The sequence below is a fragment of the Pan troglodytes genome, chromosome 10 (assembly GCF_028858775.2).
Source record: "Pan troglodytes isolate AG18354 chromosome 10, NHGRI_mPanTro3-v2.0_pri, whole genome shotgun sequence".
In the NCBI taxonomy this organism is placed as follows: Eukaryota; Metazoa; Chordata; class Mammalia; order Primates; family Hominidae; genus Pan; species Pan troglodytes.
In genome coordinates, this window is record NC_072408.2 from 88,079,918 (window position 1) to 88,101,933 (window position 22,016).

Genomic DNA, 22,016 nt, shown 5'->3' on the forward strand with positions numbered 1-22,016 from the left:
AATAAAATGTATTTTTCAGCCACACTAGTAACTGTCAAATTATAAAATCCATATATTCCCTAATTCTTCACCAGTATCTGATACCATTATAGAGAAGAACATAGTGTAAAATAAATTTTTTTCTCTAGCAGGCAATATTCTGTTATAAAGTCCCATTTGCTTTCTAAATAAAACACCCCTTGGTATTAGTTCTATACACTTAATAACGTACAGTTTCGAAACCAAAGTCCACTTAGTAACATACAGATCAGGCATATCATTGAAGGTATTGGCCCCTGGAAACCACTTGCCATCAAATTCCATCATTTCTTTATGAACATTGCAAGGTTTTCCAAGCACATCAATGAAATTTACATCCTACATATTATCTGCTACTTGTTTTGGGGAGGGTCCAATTTTTAAAGAATTGGTGTAGCAAAGTTGTTACCCAAACATTACAAGTCATCACCATAATTCACTTTGGGTTTTTCTGCCATTCACCTAGTACCATGACTTTTCCTGTATTAAAAACAAATGTAACTACATATAAATTGATGAGTATAATTTGATGTAAGTGAAATCTTATATATGTATATACATACATATATACAGTCATGCACTACATACCGACATTGTAGTCAAGAATGGGGTGCATGCACAACAAATGGTCTCATATGATTATAATGGAGCTGAAAAGTTCCTGTCACCTACTGATATCAGAGCCATTATACCGCTGTAGTGCAATGCATTATTGACATGTTTGTGGTAATGCTAGTGTAAACAAACCTATTGCACTGCCAGTCGTCTAAAAGTATAGCACGTGCAACTACGTGCAGCCCATAACCCTTGATAATCATCATTAATGACTGGGTTATTGGTTTATGTATTTACCACACCATGATTTTTTAATCATTATTTTACAGTGTACTCCCTCTACTTTTGTTTTTTAAAGAGCTAACTGTAAAATAGCCCCAAGTAGGTTCCTTGGGAGGCATCTCAAAAGAAGGCATTGATATCCTAGGAGATGACAGCTACATGTGTGTTACTGCCCCAATGACTTTTCAGTGGAACAGAATATGGAGATGAAAGACAGTGATACTGATGGTCCCAATCCTATGTAGGCCTATAGTGATTTTTGTGTTTGTGTCTTAGTTTGTAACGAAAAAGCTTAAAGAGGGGAAAAAATAATGAAATAGCAGAAAGCTTATAGGACAAGGATATAAAGAAAGATATTAATTTTGTTCAGCTGTACAATGTATTTGTGTTTTAAGCTAAGTATTATTTTAAAAAGAGTCAAAAGTTAACAAAAAAAAAGATTTATAAATTACAAATGTTACCATAAGCTAAGGCTAATTTATTACTGAGGAAATAAAAAGGTTTTTTTTATGAATTGTGTGTAGTATAAAGTATAGTGTTTATAAAGTCTACAGTAGTATATAGTAATGTCCTAGGCCTTCGTATTCACTAAGTGCCCTATTCACGTGTACCATTTTTTATCTTTTATACTATATTTTTACTGTACCTTTTCTATGTTTAGACATATTTGGATACACAAATACTTACCACAGTGTTACATTTGCCTACAGTATTCAGCTTAGTATCATGCTGTGCAGGTTTGTACCCTGGAGCAATAAGTTATACCACATAGCCTAGGTGTGCAGTAGTCTATACCATTTAGGTTTATGTAAGTATGCTCTATGGTATTCTCAAAACGAAGAAATTGTTTCATGACTCATTTCTCAGAACATATATCTGCATTAAGTGATATTTGATTGTATATATACTTAAGTAACAAATGGAAATGGGTGGTAAGGATTCATAATTATAAGCAAATTCAAGGCACATAAAAATTCCACAGGCTAGACATCAAATATATGTATAGAATTTGTTTTCTTCTACTGTTTTGGAATTTAGAGTACAGATGATGTTTTTTCTATAAGATAAATCTGTGTACACCTATTAAATAAATTTAGAATATAAAAGTCATTTATGTCCTTAAAAGTCCCTTCCTTGTATTCCCTGCTTCTAACAATGATGCTCATTATAAACGGAAAGTTGCATATGAGTATATAAATCATTACTTTACTTGGAATAAATTGTTTTTATTGACTTTAGGAGGAGAGTGCTGTGCTGAAAAGTACTTTACATGCATCTGTCACATTCCCTTTACACCGAGTTATCGTGGTGCTTTCTTGAGTGGGTGTACTGTTGGTTCAAAGTGAGTTTCAGCAGTGATTACCTGAGAAGAAATTCATTTAAGCCAATCTTAAATGGCTTAAGCTTGCAGAACAGTGTAAAATCAATTTTACACTGATTTGTGTAGCTTCTGCTTTGAATCGTAATCCAAATAATGAAGATCTCATTACTTCTTTAAGAAACTACCTGTATTAATTATCTCATACTAGAATAGATACATGCATAGTATCTTTCACAGATTATCTTTAAGTCTGTGTCTGCCAGTCTGTCACCATATTCTGGGATGTGGAACATGCTGGAAGCTATGGTTTTATCTGTTTCATTCCTCACAAAATAAGCATATACCCAGGACAATTTTCTGAAGTATGACTGGCAAACTTTCAGAAGTTGTATGTTAGTTGTTTCTGTTTGATATGCAGTTTTACTTGTGAAGACCACTGCCAGCCCTATAGTCTTGTAAAAAGCCGACAGAAATAGTTTCTACACAACCTAGTCAAGTAGACATTAACTGAAGTTTTAACAAGTTTATTTTATAGGCAAGCTCATATGTAGTAAGTCAATTATTCAATCAGATTGCTCTCTCTCCACCACCACTTTAGGGGATGGAACTTGCATCTAAGTACATTGTGAGGGAGTAATTTAGAGCATGAGAGTTTCAGAGCAAAGCATCCCTACAAGATAGCTAGATTGGGAAACTGAGCAATCAAAGGGCATAAAGATATGAGTGCCTTGGGATTGAGGATACAGTACAAAAAGTAGGTTGGAAAAGCATAAGAAACAAATATTGTATAACTTGGTTGTGGTTCTCTGAGATCCCCTTAAAATTATCTACTCACTGCCCTCGGTAGTCTGTGCTGCAATCTCCCCCAAAAATGTGCGAGCTAGAAAATGCAAACCAAGGGTCATTTTTTTGTGGCTAATATCATCTGATTCTAACATGAAATTTATAAAATTTCAATTATATTATCAAATTAGAATCAAGGGGCTTGAGTTATACAGTAGCACTTACTAATGACTACCCTAGGACATTTCCTAAACCTGTCTAAATTTCAGGTTCTGCACTTCTTAAGTGGGACTAAAAGTGCATGCTCCAGAATAGAAAGAAACGCTAAAAAGTTTACATTATGATACAACATGTTCTTATACAGGGCTGGGACTAGGATGAGGCACATGAGGTCCTGGGAGGCTATCATTTAAGGAAACACTCACTTTCAGGGTTGACATCTGACAATGAGAGCCTCTTTAAATTTTATGCTTGAGATTATCTTGCTTGTCTCCCCTTAGTACCCATGGAATAGAACTTTGAGAAAGTATCAAGGGAGAAGGAGAAGGAAATTTCTAAAAAATGATCAGAATTAAAGAACTTACCTAATGAAATCATTCTGGAAAGAGTTAAGACAGAAAAATAAATATTACAATGAACTTAAGAAATAACTTGTGAAAATTAATCAGGTGAAAATAATGAGTAGTCTTGCTGTCAGAGATACAGTATAAGTAAAGCAGCCAGACCTCAGAATAATCCTAAATCTTACCTAGTTAAAGTAACTTTTATTACTACCTAGGTCATTTAAAGTGTTTTTTACTTTGTAATGGAATTACAAAGTAGTAACTTGAAATTACTTTTCACATTCAAATGGCCTGGATCCACATTTCTCCCTTATCTGAATTTTTGTCTCTCATTATAAGATAAATCCTTCTCATTATAATAAGAATGGTATTTACACCTCACTCTCTTTTCAATAAAGGTTAAGGTTTATAAAGAAAATTATACCACACCCTCTTTTCAATAAAGGTTGGGGCTTATGAGGTAAGTAATAATGAAAAGAGGAATCAAACAGACTAAAAGAATGCTATAAAAACAAGGAAAACTGATAGAGTGCAGGAAGCAGAAGCAGGGGAATGTGCTTGTTAGGAGCAAACCCACATAGGAGTATGACCTTAGGTGAGTCAGTTTACTTCTTTACATTAGTTTTGCCCATTTGTGAAACAGCTATAATAAAAGTACCTTTCTCATAGCTGTAGTTGTGAGAGTCAAATGGGCTATTACATATAAAGCGCTTAGAACAGTCCCTGACAGTGAGCATTCTGCTGATGTTGGCTACTACTGTAATTATATTAGATATTCTGTTAGGTAGTCTCCATTCAAGCAAATCTTTAATTCAAGAAATACTCTGTAGGTCTCTGTATTACACTGAGCTGACTAATGCCTATCTTACACCTTACATTTATGTTCAATCTTGTTGAATTATATGGTTATCAAAAATCACTTTGTTTAAAACTTTTTATTTCCACTGCACTTGCTTTTAAAATGTTTAATTCATCAATTTAAATAAATGTTACATAAAGCAAAATATAAAACAAATTTGGCTCCTATATAAACACTAAGTTGAATTAGTTGGAAAAACCAGAGATAGGCAAATCTTGAATGAAACACACTATCAATAAAATACAATTTTGTCAAAGTCTGGGGAAGGCATTGTAAATGTCCAGAAGGATTCCTCATTCAAATGGCTTTTTGAGTTATCTTGAAGTCGTCACTTTAAAAAGAAACACCAACTAGAGAAATTAAACATGTTTCCAGATAAGATTATCTAAAAGGATAATGTGGAACTCCAGACATTGGAAACATACACAAAAATAGTTTTAGGTGCTCCATCTAAATTTGCAATGCTTTAGGATTTCCGTAATTTTTACCTGAGATAAAGTATTCAAAGAATGCACTTATTTTTGTTACATCCTTCTTCAACCAAATTTCAATTAACTGGTATCTCCATCTCCATCCTACTAGGTAAGAGACTTTCTGTAGTAATAGTAGCTTGGAGAAAAGAAACAGAAAGCTGGAAATTTAGGGCTGGCCCAAGGTAATCATATATGTGACATTTAAATTTTCCTTTTTGATGGTCCAGCCCATTATATCTAGGCAGGAAAGGAGGCAGAATCAAATAAAGTAGTAGAAAAAATAAATAAATAAATAAATAAATAAAAGTTAAAAAAAAAAAGCCCTGAAGCCCAAGTACCTTGTCTTTTTCTCCTCAGAACTTCAGTTAATAAACACGAAATACCTGGCTGAGGAACCCAAGCCCAAACCTCAGTGTGCAAAATAACTTGTATAATCTAAACAAACTGTAGTGTTCTTGAAGACATGATAGAATAACTTTGTTAAAAAAAAAATCTGCCTTTGTGTTTTGTAAGTGTGAATTCTAATACATAATGTTAGGTTATGACTTTATGTAGTGGATTCATTAACAGTGATTTATGTGGAATTTTCATTTGCAATGCAAATTGTATTGGAAATATATTAGAAATGAGTAAATGCTACCATGTAGAGGGAGTAGAAGGAAGAGGAAACATTTAGTAGATATTCTTAAAGCCTAGAGACACAACTTGTCTCATAGAATTTGCATCAGTATCTGGCAAGAGGTACATATATTACGTGAATACAGAGCTATTACACATTAGTAAAAAGATAAATATTCCTATAATAATATAGATAAGTTGGAAAGGTTATGAATAGAAAATTAATATAAATACCAGATTAATAAGAATATAAAAATTTGCACATTTAGTAGTGATTTTTAAAATGTAAATTAAGCAAGGAGATAACCAATGTTGACAAAGGGAGAAAAAATAGCAACACAACACAATTTAACAATTAAAGTTTAAAAGTATTAAGAATATGCATTCCGTATACACAAATATAGCAATGGAAATAACCACAGTTTATGCAACAACATAATTACAAGCACATATTTTACACACAACAACAAATTGTGTTACACAAAACAAAGAAAATGTCCAATACTAGGAATTTGATTAGATAAATTATCACATTTCTACAAAGGACATATTCAATAACTAAAAGTGATGTTGCAACTGCATATTTAATAAAATGAAGAAAATGCTTACACTACATTACTAAATTTACAAAAATGTACAAATTAATATATTATGTGATATAATCCATTTATATAAAAAGATAATGAAAAAAGAATGACAAGATCTTCATCAAATGTTTTCAATAGTGAAAAAATTAACATTGATTATCTCTAAAATCAGTATTTTTTAATGTTTTTAAATTATTTTGTTGTCATCTTTGTATTTTTCTGTATTTTACAAATGTTATACAGGATCATGTATTAGTTCAATAAACATATAAAACTTAAATGCTATAAACAATATATTTTTTATGTTTCAAATGTTCATTTTTGTTTGAAGCCTTATCCAGCTTGTAGTGATTTCTCCTTTCTTGAAGCTCCATCACACTTCACTTCTATTGCACATTTTGGAGTTAATCTATATAATCCTGTACTAAATCTACCAGTCAACATGCTTATTTTCCTTAGTAGAGTTTCCCTTTCTGATCTCAAGGCCACACGTTTCTTATACTTCAGCAGAGTATATGAAATATGTGGGTAGAGTGATCTATACAATGATTATTTTAAGGTGAATATTTACATAATATCTAAAATTTGCCAGGCACTATTGTTAAGGCTTGGGGTTGATGGAAACCTGATGCTATCTTTATTTCGCCTAGTGTGAGATAAATGAAGAAAAGAACTGTAAAATGTTGTTTATAAGTACATGGAGTGGTAACTCAGGAAGGAAACCAAACCCAGGCTTTGGGGGCTCAGCAAAAGCTTTTCAGAGGAAATATTAAAGGAATCAATAAATGAATAATGAATTGGAGAAAATATGATGACTTTGAAGTAGGATGAAAGTTTTGGGCAAAGGGAAGACCAACTACAAAAGCTCATAACTGACCAAAAGGAAAGATGTTTGAAAAACTGAAAGTAGTGCCTGACCTGGGAAATAAAGCCTTCGAGGTGAACTGAGGCTAGATCATAAAGCTTTCTTTACTTCTCCCCATTCTTTAAACAATCGAATGTTAATTAATATGGTATAATTTAAATTCCTTCAGGTTGGTTAAATAGTTTTAGAAAAATAGTTTTAAAATTTCCTGTTGTTCATTAATAAATGAATTACACTGGTAAATAAAAATAATAAAATGTATCATATTTTTCATCTGGAAGTTGGGACTTCAAATTTATTTTTGCAAGATTCATAATGTTTAATAATTTTGTTTGCATTTGCTCTTGGGAGGAAAATGTGGATATAAACCATTTATGATGCTTCTCTCTCAGCTGGAAATTACTCAGCAAACTCTTCATCAGACTTAAATTCAATTTACAATAACTATTTTAATGGTCTTCTCAGTTTCTTATTTTAAATATACAGGTGGCTCTTGAACAACACAGGTTTGAACTGCATCATTCCACTTATACACAGACTTTCTTCTGCCACTGCCACTCCTGAGACTACATGACCAATCTCTCCCCTTCCTCCTCCTCAGCGTACTTTCAACATAAAGACGACGAGGATAAAGGCATTTATGATGAACTACTTCCACATAATGAATAGTAAATATAATTTCTCTTCCCTATGATTTTCTTAATAATATTTTCTTTAGCTTTCTTTATTGTACGAATGGAGCATATATGTGTACATATAAAACACATAATACATGCTTATCAACTATTTGTGTTATCAGTAAGGCTTCCAGTCAACAGTAGGCTCTTAGTAGTTAAGTCTTGGGAGAGCCAAAAATTCTAGCTGATTTTTTGACTGTGTGTGGGGGGTCAGCACCCTTAACTCCTATCTTGTTCAAGGGGCTATTGTATTCTAAATTGTCTTTTAGCTTGAGTCATAATCCAGGTATAGTGAAAAACATTTGTGTCTATTTAAAAATAATATAGGTAAGAATTTTAAAAATTATATATTTTTCCTACATGTCATTTAGGAAGAACTTAAAATGGAGTTATGTAAGAATTATATAAGCCTTTTAAATTTGACCTTTTATTTCTGGCATTAGAATCTAGTATACTGGGAAGGAAAATGTGTAAATAGAAATGAAACAAACTATTCACAACTGTTTAAGATCATGTATAAAAAAGTTATACTTGTTACTTTTCTGCCTGAAAACTGCAATAAAGTAATAAGACTTTTTAATATTTTACCTATTGCTAAAATTTATCTCATTCTCCCATATTTTATTATGCTATATAAGATATGAGATTTGGGAAATCTAGTAATTATCAGAAATAATATACTTTATAAACAAAATATATAATTTAGGAATGGAATAAACAAATAATTAAATACTATTTGGGAGTTTTTGGGAATTTGTCGTCATGCATGCCTTTTTTGTCACATTTTGTTCTTTTCTAGGATTAGAATAGGTAAAAAGTTATGAGATGATTAGGAATTTATAACTGAAAAACAAACAGACTTTGAAAGAAAAAGATATTCCAGATATTCCATTTGGTATTTGTAAAACGTCAAACTCACATAATTTCATAATTATGGAAACTTCTTAAGAAATAGTGAGTTACAAAAGAACACATACAAGTGTCCAACAAACATATAAAAAAGCTCAATATCACTAATCATCAGATATATGCAATTAAAACCAAGTGAGATACCATCTCACCTCAGTCAGAATGGCTATTACTAAAAAGTTAAGAAAAAAAAAAGATGTCGGCAAGGGCACAGAGAAAAGGGAACACTTATACACTGTTGGTGGGAATGTAAATTAATAGAACCTCTATGGAAGACAGTATGGAGAGTTCTCAAAGAACTAAAAATAGAATGAGCATTCAACTAAGTAATCTCGCTACTTAGTACCTACCCAAAGGAAAAGCAATTGTTATATCAAAATAATTCCTGCACTCATGTCTTTATCACAACATTAATCATAATAGCAAAATCATGGAATGAATCGAAGTGTCCATCAGTGGATGATTGGATAAATAAAATGTATATACACACCATGGAATACTATGCAGTCATAAAAAAGAATAAACTAATGTCTTTTGTAGCAACATAGATGGAACTGGAGACCATTATCCCAAGTGAAATAACTTGGAAACAAAAAAAATCAAATACAACATGTCTTCACTTGTAAGTGAGAGCTAAACAATGGGTACATGTGGACAGGTAGAAGGAAATAACAGACATTGGAGACTCCAAAAGGGAAGAGGTTGGTAGGGATGAGGTTTGAAAAATTACCCATTGGGTACAACGTTCACTATTTGGGTGATGGGCACACTGGAAGCCCCAAAATCTCCATTACATAATATACCCATGTAACGAACTTTCACATGTACCCCCTGAATCTATAAAAATAAAAAATATTAAAACTAAAAAATGTAGTCACTTAAGCCTTGCATCTTTAGTAATCACTAATGCTTATATCTTATCTTCTGAGAAATTACCTGAGGGAAAGAGAAAGGAAGGAAGGAAGAAGGGAAGGAAGGAAGGAAGGTAGGAAGGAAGGAAGGAAGGAAGGGAGGGAGGGAGGGAGGGAGGAAGGGAGGGAGGAACAAAGGAACGAAGGAAGGAAGGAAGGAATTGAAAAAAGAGTAAGCTCAGGGTCTTGTCGCTTGGGAGAAAAATCTAAACTTCAGATGCTAGCTCAAAAGTCTGCTATGCTAGCTTTCACGTCTGATATGAATCATAGTTCCTCATTTGAAAACCTATTAAAAGTAGCAGCAAGGTTAATAAAGAGCAAGCTTAATCTCTTGAGAATAATTCAAGCTGACATTGAAATGTGTGCTGTCACAATTTTGCTCTGTAGACTTAGACACACGGCTATTTGCCTAGCACTGAGGAAGGGGAGGAGCAGAAACTGACTCACAGTTCGAGATGTTGGAGGAGCTGAAGGACTTGTTAGGGAAACCATCTCCTGGATTGCTAATCGAAGTTTTAAGCGATGCAGTGGATTGCTGATTCCAATTTCTCTCTGGATCTCAGTGTCAGATAAAGCAGACATGATGGCACCACTCTTCACGTTGGCTCGGCAGGCTGCCACGTACCACGCAGGCATTCCCAACCAAAGCTGTTAGATAGGAAAAAATACATTAACAAATTATAATAATAGTTATCATTTTAGTGTCTCATATGCTAGGAATTATTTTATGTATCTTACATACATGACCTCACCCCATGAGATAAAATGTTATCATTATTTTCCCTAGAGGAGATAGATGCACAGAGAAATTAAATGATGTATTTAAAAACACCAGGGAGGGAGGGATAGAAACAAGATTTGAAATTGAGACATGCTAGCTCCAGAGACTCTATTTTAACTAATTCATATTACTAGTGGTAAAAGTAATGGCTGCATGGCACCAAGTTCCCCTTTGTATGTAGGGACCAGAACGGCTACAAGCCACATTTGATAAGGGACTCAATTAATGTTTGCTTAATGAGTGGCTTCAATTTATAATGCTTCTTTGGAATTCTGAGTGAAGAGAAATTCTGTCACAGAAAGAGACAGCTGTGCCACATCCAGCCATGTGATTTCGATCAAAGCATGCAGTGTAGCTAAGCCACATTTCCACCTACCTTCCTATACCATGTGAAAGATGTGTGAACTTAATTAGATGCTATATATGAAAATGCCTTTTAGAGAGTGAAATGATGTGCTAAGAAAGAAGTTAAAACTCAAATCATTGAAAAACTAAAGAAAGCAACAAAATTAATAATGCATCAGAAATTAGAGATTTTAAGACTGGGCACAGTGGCTCATGCCTGTAATCTCAGCACTTTGGGAGGCCGAGGTGGAAGGATCACATGAGGTCAGGAGTTCGAGACCAGACTGGCCAACTTGGTGAAACATCATCTCTACTAAAAATACAAAAATTAGCTGAGCATGATGGCGGGTGCCTATAACTCCAGCTACTCGGGAGGCTGAGGCAGGAGAATCACTTGAAACTGAGCAGCAGAGGTTGCAGTGAGCTGAGATCAGGCCTTTACACTCCAGGCTGCGGACAGAATGAGACTCTGCCTCAAAACGAAACAAAAGAAAACAACAACAAAAAATGAGGCCAGGCGCGGTGGCTCACGCCTGTAATCCTAGCACTTTGGGAGGCCGAGATGACTGGATTGCCTGAGCTTAGGAGTTCAAGACCAGCCTGGGCAACATGGTGAAACTCTGTCTCTACTAAAACTAAAACAAACAAACAAAAAAATCAGCCAGGCGTGGTGGCAGATGCCTGTAATTCCAGCTACGGGGGAGGCTGAGGCACGAGAATTGCTTAAACCCGGGAGGCAGAGGTTGCAGTGAGCTGAGACTGTGCCACTGCAATCCAGCCTAGGCAACAAAGTGAAACTCTGTCTCAAAAAAGAAAAGAAATTAGATATTTTGATTTTTCAACTTTGCTGTGAGACTCTTGAAAGACAATTAAACCAGCAGTGCTATTTACACAGCACAGGTCTCGTGCACATCTCAAGCACTGGGTGAATGCCAATCACAGGCATTATATTTCAGCACCTGAATAACATCACTTAAAACAGGAATATTCTCCCATTTTCCCTCCATCATTAGTTATGAGTAAGAAGTAGAAAACACAACAAAAAATTAGCAGCTTACATATTTGTTTTTGAATGTCCAAAAGATTGACTGATTTTTTTTTCTATTTGTTGAAATAACAGATTGAACAAAGGAGAGAATTGTGAGAGTGAGAAAAAGTGAGACAAAGAAGAAAAACTATAAATCAGCAAAATACAGTGCCAAGAGCTCTGGACCACAAATCAGAAGACCTGAGCCCTAATTCCTTTCCAGTCATTGGTGAGTCATGTAACCCATCTAAACCTCAGCCATATTTTCCTCATTTGTAAAATGAAGGAATCAAGCTTGATTATTTCTCTCTACCTCCTGATATCCATTCCCTTCTATAATCTCCTTCCTTTGGGGGTAGGATTGGCCCAGTGATTTATTTCTAATAAATAGCTGATGATAAAAGTGATGGGATGTCACTTTCCAGTTTAGGCAATAAAATGACTGTGGTTTCATTCCTGCTAGTCCCCTCCCGCTGTCTCTTTCCCTCTGAGCTCTCACTCTGGAGTAAGTCAGATCTCAGGAGCCCTATGGAGAGTCCCATATGACAAGGAACTAATGTTTCTGGCCAACAGCCAGCAGGAAACTGAATCATGACCCTGACCACATGAATGAGCATGGAAGTGGATTCTCCCCAAGTCTAGCCTTGAGATGACTGCTGCCCTGGCTGATACCTTGATTGCAGCCCTGTGAGAGACTCTGAGCAGAGGCCATCACAAAGCTATTCCCAGACTCCTGACCCATAGAAGTCATGAGATCATAAATGCCAAATTTGGGGGTAATTTGTAAACAGCAATAGCTAACCAGTATAAACATCCTTTTAGTTTAAAAATTCTACAATATTAAAAGACTATTTGTCTCTTTTGAAAAAAAAATGCCAACAACGAAACTCTTTGAGTCAGTGTGGACTGGGTTGTGATAGAGATAAGAGAAAAGAAGGGGAAGATCTAAGTACAGTGTGTGACTGTACAGATTATGCTTTCTTCCAGCAGGTTAGGCACAAATAATTGACCTTGACAGGTACATTATATATGACAGAAGATAGTACTTGAATATTTAGTTTATAAACTCAAACTGTTCAAAATAACTAAACATCTAAATATGTCTTCTTTGGACCCTAATGATTTTTTTACCTTTGTCTTCTAAGATATTTGGATTTCCACACTAGTTAACATCACCCAAATGCCTGCCAATACATTGTTACCAATGTCATCCATAATTAGACCTTAAAGAGTCTTTGATGTGGATAAATGGCATGTGAAGCATGGAATTCTCGCCTACACAAAATTCTTAACAGGCTGTGCACTCAAGGAGGAGCGAAAGGAGATGAAGTTAAAGTTTCATTCATTGGATCACTCAGCTCATTCATCTTGTTTATTCCATTTTATAATTTAAGTTGCATTAGGAATCATAGGCAATTTCTGTGTACTCAGAATAGGTTTAATTAGCACAAACTTCACGGTCTGTCATCTCCTATCACCTTAATGTCAGTAAATCTGTTTTTTTTTCCTTTTTATCTGAAGGATTTGTTCGTCGCTTGCCAAAACAGCAGCGAACTCTCTGTCAAACTGCAACTCATTTTATCGGAGCAAAAACTGAACAAAGAACTGCTATCATTTCTGAGGTGTGATTTCTTAAGCATTTTGTCTTGTGATTGATTTTTTAAATATAGTAATTTTAAAGACACGGTTGAAAGAAGCAGCTGATCGCTAATATCTGATGGCTAATATGCTAAATTTCCCTGTCTGATGTGAAAGAATAAAGTAAAAGCAAAATACAGGCATTTTTCATTCAGTGCAAGAAAAAATACAAAGCGTGTTTCTAGATCTATCTAAGTCTATTTTTAAAACTAAAATGGGCTTTAATGTTTCTTTATTATTTATTTACTTAGCTCTGGCTATAATAAAATGAAGACGGATAATTTTATACTCCAAGACCATTTAAAACAACATGTGTAATTACCTCTGGCAGGCAAGGAAAGCCTGGATTCTTCTTTGCCCTGACACAGGCATATCCTAGCAGCTACTAGCAGCTCACATAGAGAACTGAATAGAAGGGGCAGTGAACAGTACTGTTAAGTGACATGAAACAGCCCTTTGTAGTCAAATATGTAGTTCGGTCAATGTCAAAGTCAGTTTCTGCTGCCTCCTACCCTGTTCAGATATTCCCTTATTTTTCCAGAACACTATGTTGTACAGGAAATGCTGAAAATAGTTCTTCTTTTATTGTAGCATTCAGTTTGGACACAGAAGGGAATAAGGTGTAAGTCTTCTGTTTAATCCCAAGTGTCTAAACCTAGCTAGTCCATAGGCTTTAGAGAACTAGGTTCAGGAACTAAATTACAGGCAAAGGAATGTCTCTCTGTACATCTAGGTGATCTTACTACCTTGGATTACAGAAGTGTTGAATATAGAGAGGGTCTTCTCTGTAACCTTCTAATGAGGAAGGGCCCTGGCCTAATGGATGGGAATGGATGTTCTCTTGCAACAATAAAATTTTGTTTCTTCTCTTGCTCTAGAAATGAAAAGGGTGTGATTTAGAGACACTTCCTTTTATCCCACTGCATGATTTCTTCTACTACGATCACAAAAAAGTGTCAGCATAAAATCATAAATTTATTCCCTAGTAAGCAAATAGTCCCTTATGAGCAATTCCAGACTAAGGGGATGCTGTGATTTCAGAAACTTGCCTTTACCTGTCTCAAAAAAATTATCAACTTAGTAGTGATTGATTCAAGGGCCTCCTAGTTTCATTCTCTTACCTCTAGCCATGCGACCACAGTCGGCCCATCCCACTGGGCAAAAGGTAATCCCTTTCTCCGAGCTTCTTCAAGAAGTTCATGCCTGAAGTATATAGCAAAGATTATTAGGCAGGTATATGGAAAAATATGGCTGTGATTATTTTTAATGATAATATTTTAAAATAACCAATCATCCTTTACAAGATTTTTTATGATACAATATAGAATAACAGAATTCCTTTTTCCTTTGAGTAACACACACACATCATCCATTGATTTTATTACGAATGAAGCATTGACATAGAAAAGTAATTTTCCCCAACATTTATTCATGAAAATCAGAACATTAAGTGCTAACGGAATTAGAAGTGGAATTATATTACCAGCAAATATCGTATCCCTTTAATGAGAAAGTGGCCCAAATGTTCATATTCAAGTATGCATTATGGGATCTAAATGTGGCTTCCACCATCTGCCCTGCCCTCTTTGCCTTACTATCTCCATGGCAAAGAAAATGCTTATATAGAGAGGCAGAAGATAAATTTGGTCCTTTAAGTCACATTCTAGTGATGTGGTTGATTTTAGTATGCCCTGTGGGTCCAGGGATCTATCTTAGGAGTTAGTTATTTGTCTAGACTATAAAACTACATCTCATTTGGAGAAAACTCCAAGGTAAATTGATTTCTAACACTCAAAAGCAATGTAAGGTATCAAATTCAATGGTACACTTGTTTTTATCTATAATCACTACTGTTTTAATGAAATTAAAATATCTTAATAACAACAAATGGTTGTTTTGATAACAAAAGATGCAAAAGAACTCTGAAAAATGCATCTATAATTTCACTGACCCTCTTACTGATTTTTAGAATTGACATCCACTTACAAAGCCAATTTGAGATCACTCATTGTTAAGATAGTAGCTATGTGCTTTCACTGAAATTCAAATTGATATATACTTGGCCAGGAATATATTGGAAAATACATTCTCTTTACTTTAGTATGCCTTGATCTTACACATAGATGATAAAAACATGGTATAATAATTGCTTTATTTTGAATGCATATGTTTTATGCTTAGGAATATTTCATGAAAATCATTTATGAACTCCCAAATGGATAATTTGATTATTTTCTACTATTAATCAATTAGTTACTGTGGTAGACTATATTAATACATTAAGATATATAATGAATAAAATGCCTTTCAACACAGAGTTTTCTGTGTTTGTAATAGATGCAACCAAAAATTCATTAAAAAAGGGGCAAAATACAAATTTAAGTTATAGTGGCTGAAGAGACATAAATCAACTGCTGTTTCATTTGAGGGGATAGAAGTGTTAAGTTCTGCATGTAAGCTATTCAGCACCTGGGAAAGGGAACAGCAATACTTGTGCTCTGAATCTAAAAAAGTAGAGGCACTTCTTCACCTGGCTTGCTCGATCATCCTCCATTCCCTCAGGTCTCCCAGTGACATTCCTTTAGTGAAAACCAGTTTCAAATAGCTTAGCCTCACTGTGACAGATATATATATATAGAAATGGATTGAAGGATCAAAAACAAATAACCTATTAGGTACTTATCGAACACCTGTTGTGGACTGAGACTTGTGTTTGGTGTGGAAAATAGATATGGGTCTAATTTCCCAGGATATCCCGTTAGATGGGCAAAACAAACACATGAAACTGTCTGAAAATACAATACAATACAATATAATACAATACATTACACAAACAGCTGCTAACGTGAAAACTTGGTGATGTACCTTGTGAAGTATGTCATTTTAGAAAAGGGGTTAATAGCCATTGAAGGTGTTGTGAAGGCATTGTGGCAATGGAGCTGGCTTCGAAGGGCAGGTAGGAAAGAGGTGGGGATGGCATTCCAAGCAGGAGAAGCACTAATGGGGAGGTATGGAACTTAACATGAAATATGTGGAAGAAAATTTAGGGTAGGCCTTCACAGAGTTAAAGCATGTTGTAGGAGTTTTAATGTTACATCCAATAGGGAAAGCGACACTTCTAGTTATGTCATAGGTTTGTGACATTAAAAGGGAAGAAATAAATTTACATTTACAATTAGTTTTTGCTTCACATAGTAAAAAAGCAAGTAAATATGCACTAATAACCTAAGGAGCACGTAACATTTTCAGAAGTGTATTCTATGCGTTGCACAAAAGCTATTTTTAAATATTAGAACGCTTTCATTTTGAAACTTCTGACTAGTTCCCTAATAAAAATCCCACTAGAAAGGCCAGAGTGATCCTGTTGAGTCTGATCATGTAACTTTTCTGTTCATAACTCTCCAATCACTTCCTGTCTCACTGGAAATAAAAGCCAAAACAGCTGCTACAATCTATCCTACCCGCGCCATCTCTCTGACTAAACTCCCACCTCACTCAGCAACACTGGCCTCCTTGCTGTTCTTTGGAAACAACCCAGACCTCTTTTCTGTCTCAGGATCTTGGCAGCTCACCTGGAATGCTCTTCCCCTCTATCTCTACATGGCTAACTCTCTCAGCTACTTTAAATCTTTACTCAAATGTCACCTGTTGTCTGAATGTCTCCTCCCCTACTCCCTGAAAACCCCACCCGAAAACTCCAATAAGGAATTTCTTATCCTCATTGTTTGCTTTATTTTTCTCCAAGGTATTGCCCTTCTATCGTAGTATATTATTTACTCCTCATTCTGTCATCTGCCAATAAAATGTAAGCTCAGGGAGGATCTGTGTTTTCATATGCTCTGTTCAGAGATGAATTTGAAGTCTAGAACAAGGTCAGGCACAGAAGAGGTACTAAAGAAATACTTGTAAATGTTAAACAAAATGCCAATCAGTGTTTATATTTAGGTGCTTCTTGTTTCAGTAAATTGTGTCCTATAATGTTTTGTTTTTGTAGTCCAAATAGCTTTTTCTATTTTACCTTATAACCATGTACAACATTTTATATTTTAAAGAACAAATTTTTTTCTTGCATCTTACCTCCTCTTAAGCTTTTATTTCCCACTTTCTCACAATAGTACTGATTCTAGCTGATCCCAAGAGTCTGATCTGTTTGGGATTCCTGGTGAGAATATGGTTAAGAGGCAACCCAATGTGCTCAAATAGTTCTGTTCTATGAACAGAAGTATTGATAACACAATTGTTTGGGAAATTATTGAGCAATCTGGCCACTGAAAAAGTTTTATTTTCTTGGTTTTTGTTTTGTTTAAATCACAAACTCTAATAACAGGATGACTTAAGTAATAGCAGTCTAAGAAAATGAGATAAGGGAGCTCAAATCCTTTGGTCTCCAACTGTTAGGGCAAAATCTCTAGCATCTGTCTTAGGGCTGACATACTTGAGACTGTGGAAAAACGGATCAGATGGGAGGGATGGCTACGTTTTACACCAGGACTGTGTGCTACATGATGGTAACTCCAGATGTGCTTCTCCTTAACCTGAGAGAAGTAACAATTATGTAAAGAAGAACAGCATTGAAATTTCCAAAGCAATATTGCCTTGCATTATTATTTTTAATTATAAAATAATCGGCGCCATACAAAATTTATAAGAGGCATATATCTAGGCATGTTGGCTTGAGAGAGAAGCAATGCTAGAAAAATAAAGCAATGTGGGCAATGCTATAATAGTTGGAAATAACTGAATTTAATACATGATGATATGCTAATAGATTATTAAGGGTAGCACTAATTACATAAGGGCATGCTTATTCTCATCAAGTTTTGGAGTTACTGTCAGAAAAATAGTGATCTGAACTGTATAAGAAATCCTAAATGACAAACTGATTTGGCACAAAGAAGTCTTTTGGATATACTGCTCTTCTCCGTTCAACCTGTCAATGTATGTAAAGGGATTTAGTCTGGAATGGATTTTCTTTGTAGCCAGAATTCAACTTTTTTTAAAGGTCAAGTGACGGTTCTTCCAGAAAAAGAATGTGATCACTTACCCCAGTACAAATTTAACTCTGAAAATTACTCTCTTTCCCTGTTGGCCTGAAGAATAATTTTAGTGTGTTTTTAAAAATAATTTCAGTCAATCAAATATTTGACCATCTTTTCCCAAAGGATCACCTGTACATCACTAAATTTTGGGGCATACATTTCAGGTTTAAGATTCAGAATAGATTTTAGAGGGCATCAGCTGTACTTCCTTTTAGAGGAAGTGTCAGGCATGGAGGTGTTATCACTTGTGTCAAAACACAAACAAGCAAAGTACTAATTGCAAGAAACAGTTATTTTGATTCAGTACAACTTCTGAATCATTGTGCATTTTCAAGAAACACTCTTCAATAAAGAATGCTGTTAGTATCTTCCATAGGCCTCAGGTTCTCCTATTATTGATATCAATAAGTTACTGTGACTAGAAAGTGATATTTTAGGAGGCCCAACATGTGGTGAGCACTCAGATCTGTGAATAATTTGCAAGTCCATATCTAAATGTGCAGAGGGAAGTCTGCACTTGCTATGCCTGAACTGAAGACAGGAGCAAACAAAGGGTGTGCAATCAAGAAATGACTAGACTCAAAAATTTCTAGATAAAAGATCAATAGGGTCTAAAAAATGTATATAAATTAGAAGCATTGACCAAGCTACAGATTTCCAACTTTTAATGCAGACTAATTAACCAGGCGGGTGCAACTTTGGTTAAATGACTAAATCCAGATGGAAATGCCTGGATTTTCATTCTTAGGTTTTAAGTTTCTCCTTAGCGATTGTCGTTGTGGTCTAATTGGTATATGAGTCGAGTCTCTGGCTCCCATCTCTTGCATTTGCATGCCATCCCATGCCTCCCTGCCTTATCTCCCCACATACTTTGTCTTGATTTTCATGATTCAACAAAAATGCTTCCTTTCTATATCCATCCTTCTCTTGCCCTGGAGGCATTATCTACCACTTTCATACATAGGCCCCATAGTACTAAGCAATTTTCTCTATAGTATCTTTTATGTTTTATTGAATTTGTTGGTTCACAAGTTGTGATCCCCAACTCCATGGGCTTGACAGCAGAGACTTTGTATACTCTGTGTCTGAGTTGATTAGGGGGTCAGTCATCTGATTTGTATAGACCTACTATGTGCCAAGTTTTGCAGCAAGCAAAGAATAAAGCCAAGTGAATCTCTGACCTCAAAGACCATACATTCCAGTGAGGAAGGAAGATTTGTATAAACACATATACACATAAATAAACAAAATAAGTTGAGCCATTGATATGTGTTCTACAGGAGGTAAAATAGACTAAGGCAGTAAAGTAGGCAATGCTTATAGTGTTCTGGGAACATAGATGTCTATAACGAGGCAACATTTGAGTAGAAACATGTACGTTGAAAAGTGGCAGGGAGTAGGGGTATGGTGGGAATGTTTTAAGCAGAAACATAGTATAAAATTCCTATTAAAGGAGTGGAATTAAATGTTTGAGCAACTCATAAAAGCCAAGAAGGGCCAGTGTGACTGGAGTGAATTGAAGGACACGGGAGTTGGTGGTGGAGGAAGATGAAATTGGAGACGCAGACAAAAGAAAAGCAAGATCATGTTGGGCCTTGGGAGCTGAAGAGGAGTTTATTCTAAACGTAATAAGAAGCCATCAGAGGGTTTAAGCACAAGAACATAAAATAATTTGTACATTATAAAGACATTTCTGGCTGTTGAGGATAGCACGGACTTGAGTCAGGCCAGAGTTGTGATCTAAGGATACAAGTTAGAAGCTTGTTTCAATTTTCAAGCAGAAGATAATGGTTGCTTTGTCCTGAGCTGTGGCAGTAGAAATGGTGAGAGGTTATTGGAATAGGGATTCAGGCACACAGCATACATTCAATAAATCATAACTGAATGAATGAATGCATGGCAAATTAACTTCTTACCAGCTATGTGTTTTTTGGCTATGTACTTAATCTCTTTGAGACTTAATTTTCCCATATTTGAAGATAATTATAAATTGATCTCAATTTATAAGAACTAAATAAGATAATACTTACAAAAGCACCTAGCAGCCAATATGTATTCAATAGATACTAATTTCCGTTCTCCAATTTTTTCTTATTTTCCCAAAGCAATTCATTGTGTGTGCTACCATCAGATTAACCTCCTCAAAGTAAACATTTATTAGCTTACTATATAACTCAGTAAACATATTTATTAGCTTACTACATAACTCCAATTTCTATAATGGCTTTTAATTTACTATTGAAAGAATGGCCTTTAAGGTCATTCTTGATCTGCCCCTAAATTGCATTTCCAGATTTACCTACTGTATCTCTTCTCTCTAGCTACAATGGATACTCACCATTCTTTGTACTTTACCTCTTCTGTTCTACTGACTTTCTCTCCATTTGGAATGGCCTTTCCTCAATTCATACCATTCAAATTTTCTCTATCCCTTGAGTGATGCCACTCATATCACGTGCAAGACTCTGGTAGGCGGTTCACTGTATGTACACAGCCTTATTTCCTCTACACTATAATCTCCTGCAGGCATGAGCCATGTCTCAACTATTTAAAATTACTTATTAGACAATCCTTTCCATAAATAGCTATCCTATTGGCAACTATATTGGAATGGTAAAACTTGAATTTGTTAGTATTTATATTTGCAATTCTGAAAAATGAAATTCATTAGTTACTCAAAAAAGTCACAGACCATAGGGGACAGTATATCTCCTCCTCATTCTTCCTACTGTGGATGGTTTATCTCTGTCAGTGAAAAGAGACTTTATTCACAGACCTCTCACTTTAGCATGCTATTCTGGGATGCCAATTTGTGGTATGACTGTCCAAATACCATACAGCACTGTCCCTTCTGTCACTCATGATGGCCATTTCATTCACCTTCTATTTGATGCCTGTCATTTTCCCCTTCATACTTTCTAATGTATCTTCCTTTACTTTCTATTGTCACTTCTACCACAGTTTTTTTCTCAGCCTTTAATTGGTCCTTCTCTCCAGGCTTTTTACACTGACATTAAAGAAAAAAAATCTGCCTGGAAGATAAACTTTATGGCAGAGTGGATGAGAAAGTGGCTCCCAAAATCAAATTGCTTGAGCTTGATTCCTTTGCCTGTCCTTTTGGGCTGCGCATCCATAACAAGTCACTGTATTTTGCTGTGATTCAGTTTCCTCATGTGGAACATGAAGCTGATAACCCATCTAATAGGGTTTTTACAAAGGTTTTGTAAGAAAATATGTGTAATATGATTACAAAAGTAACTCACACAAAAGGCAATGGTCAATAAATGTGAGCTTCTTTCTTACTGTTTTTGTTTGTTTGTTTGTTTGTTTGTTTGGCAGAGTTTTACTCTGTCTTCCAGGCTGCAGTGCAGGGGCGTGACAGCTCACTGCAACCTCTGCCTTCCAGGTTCAAGCGATTGTCCTGCTTCAGCCTCCTGAGTAGCTGTGATTATAGGCACGTGCCACCACGCCTGGCTAAATTTTTGTATTCTTAGTAGAGATGGGGTTTCACCATGTTAGCCAGGGTGGTCTCGAACTCCTGGCCTCAAGTGATCTGCTCACGTCAGCTTCCCAAAGTGCTGGCATTACTGACATGAGCCACTGTGCCTGGCCAGGTTTTACTTTAAATAATCATAGCACTGTCCTCTAAAGCCCCTTCGGTCTTTCCTCAAATGTCTAAAAGATTATTTTTAATCTTCATTATAAAGAGATCCCTGGTTTAATCTTGATTTAATTATCTAATTACCTTTCCTTCTAACCAGAATT

The 22,016-nt window shown here is 35.3% G+C and overlaps 1 protein-coding gene across 50 annotated transcripts in view; it reads right to left on the minus strand.

Annotated features, from left to right (window-relative positions):
* Positions 1-22,016, minus strand: part of PPFIA2 (PTPRF interacting protein alpha 2) — a 505,598-nt gene that overhangs the window by 26,367 nt on the left and 457,215 nt on the right. For all 50 annotated transcript variants that reach the window (XR_010148373.1, XM_063786935.1, XM_054664543.2 and 47 more), the window contains 2 exons: positions 14,334-14,415; positions 9,869-10,069 (listed from right to left, as the gene is read on the minus strand). Coding sequence is in view for 49 of the 50 variants with exons in the window: in XM_063786935.1 (XP_063643005.1) it covers positions 9,869-10,069; positions 14,334-14,415 (283 nt within the window). In the remaining variant the exon portion in view is untranslated. The remainder of the gene's footprint in view (positions 1-9,868; positions 10,070-14,333; positions 14,416-22,016) is intronic.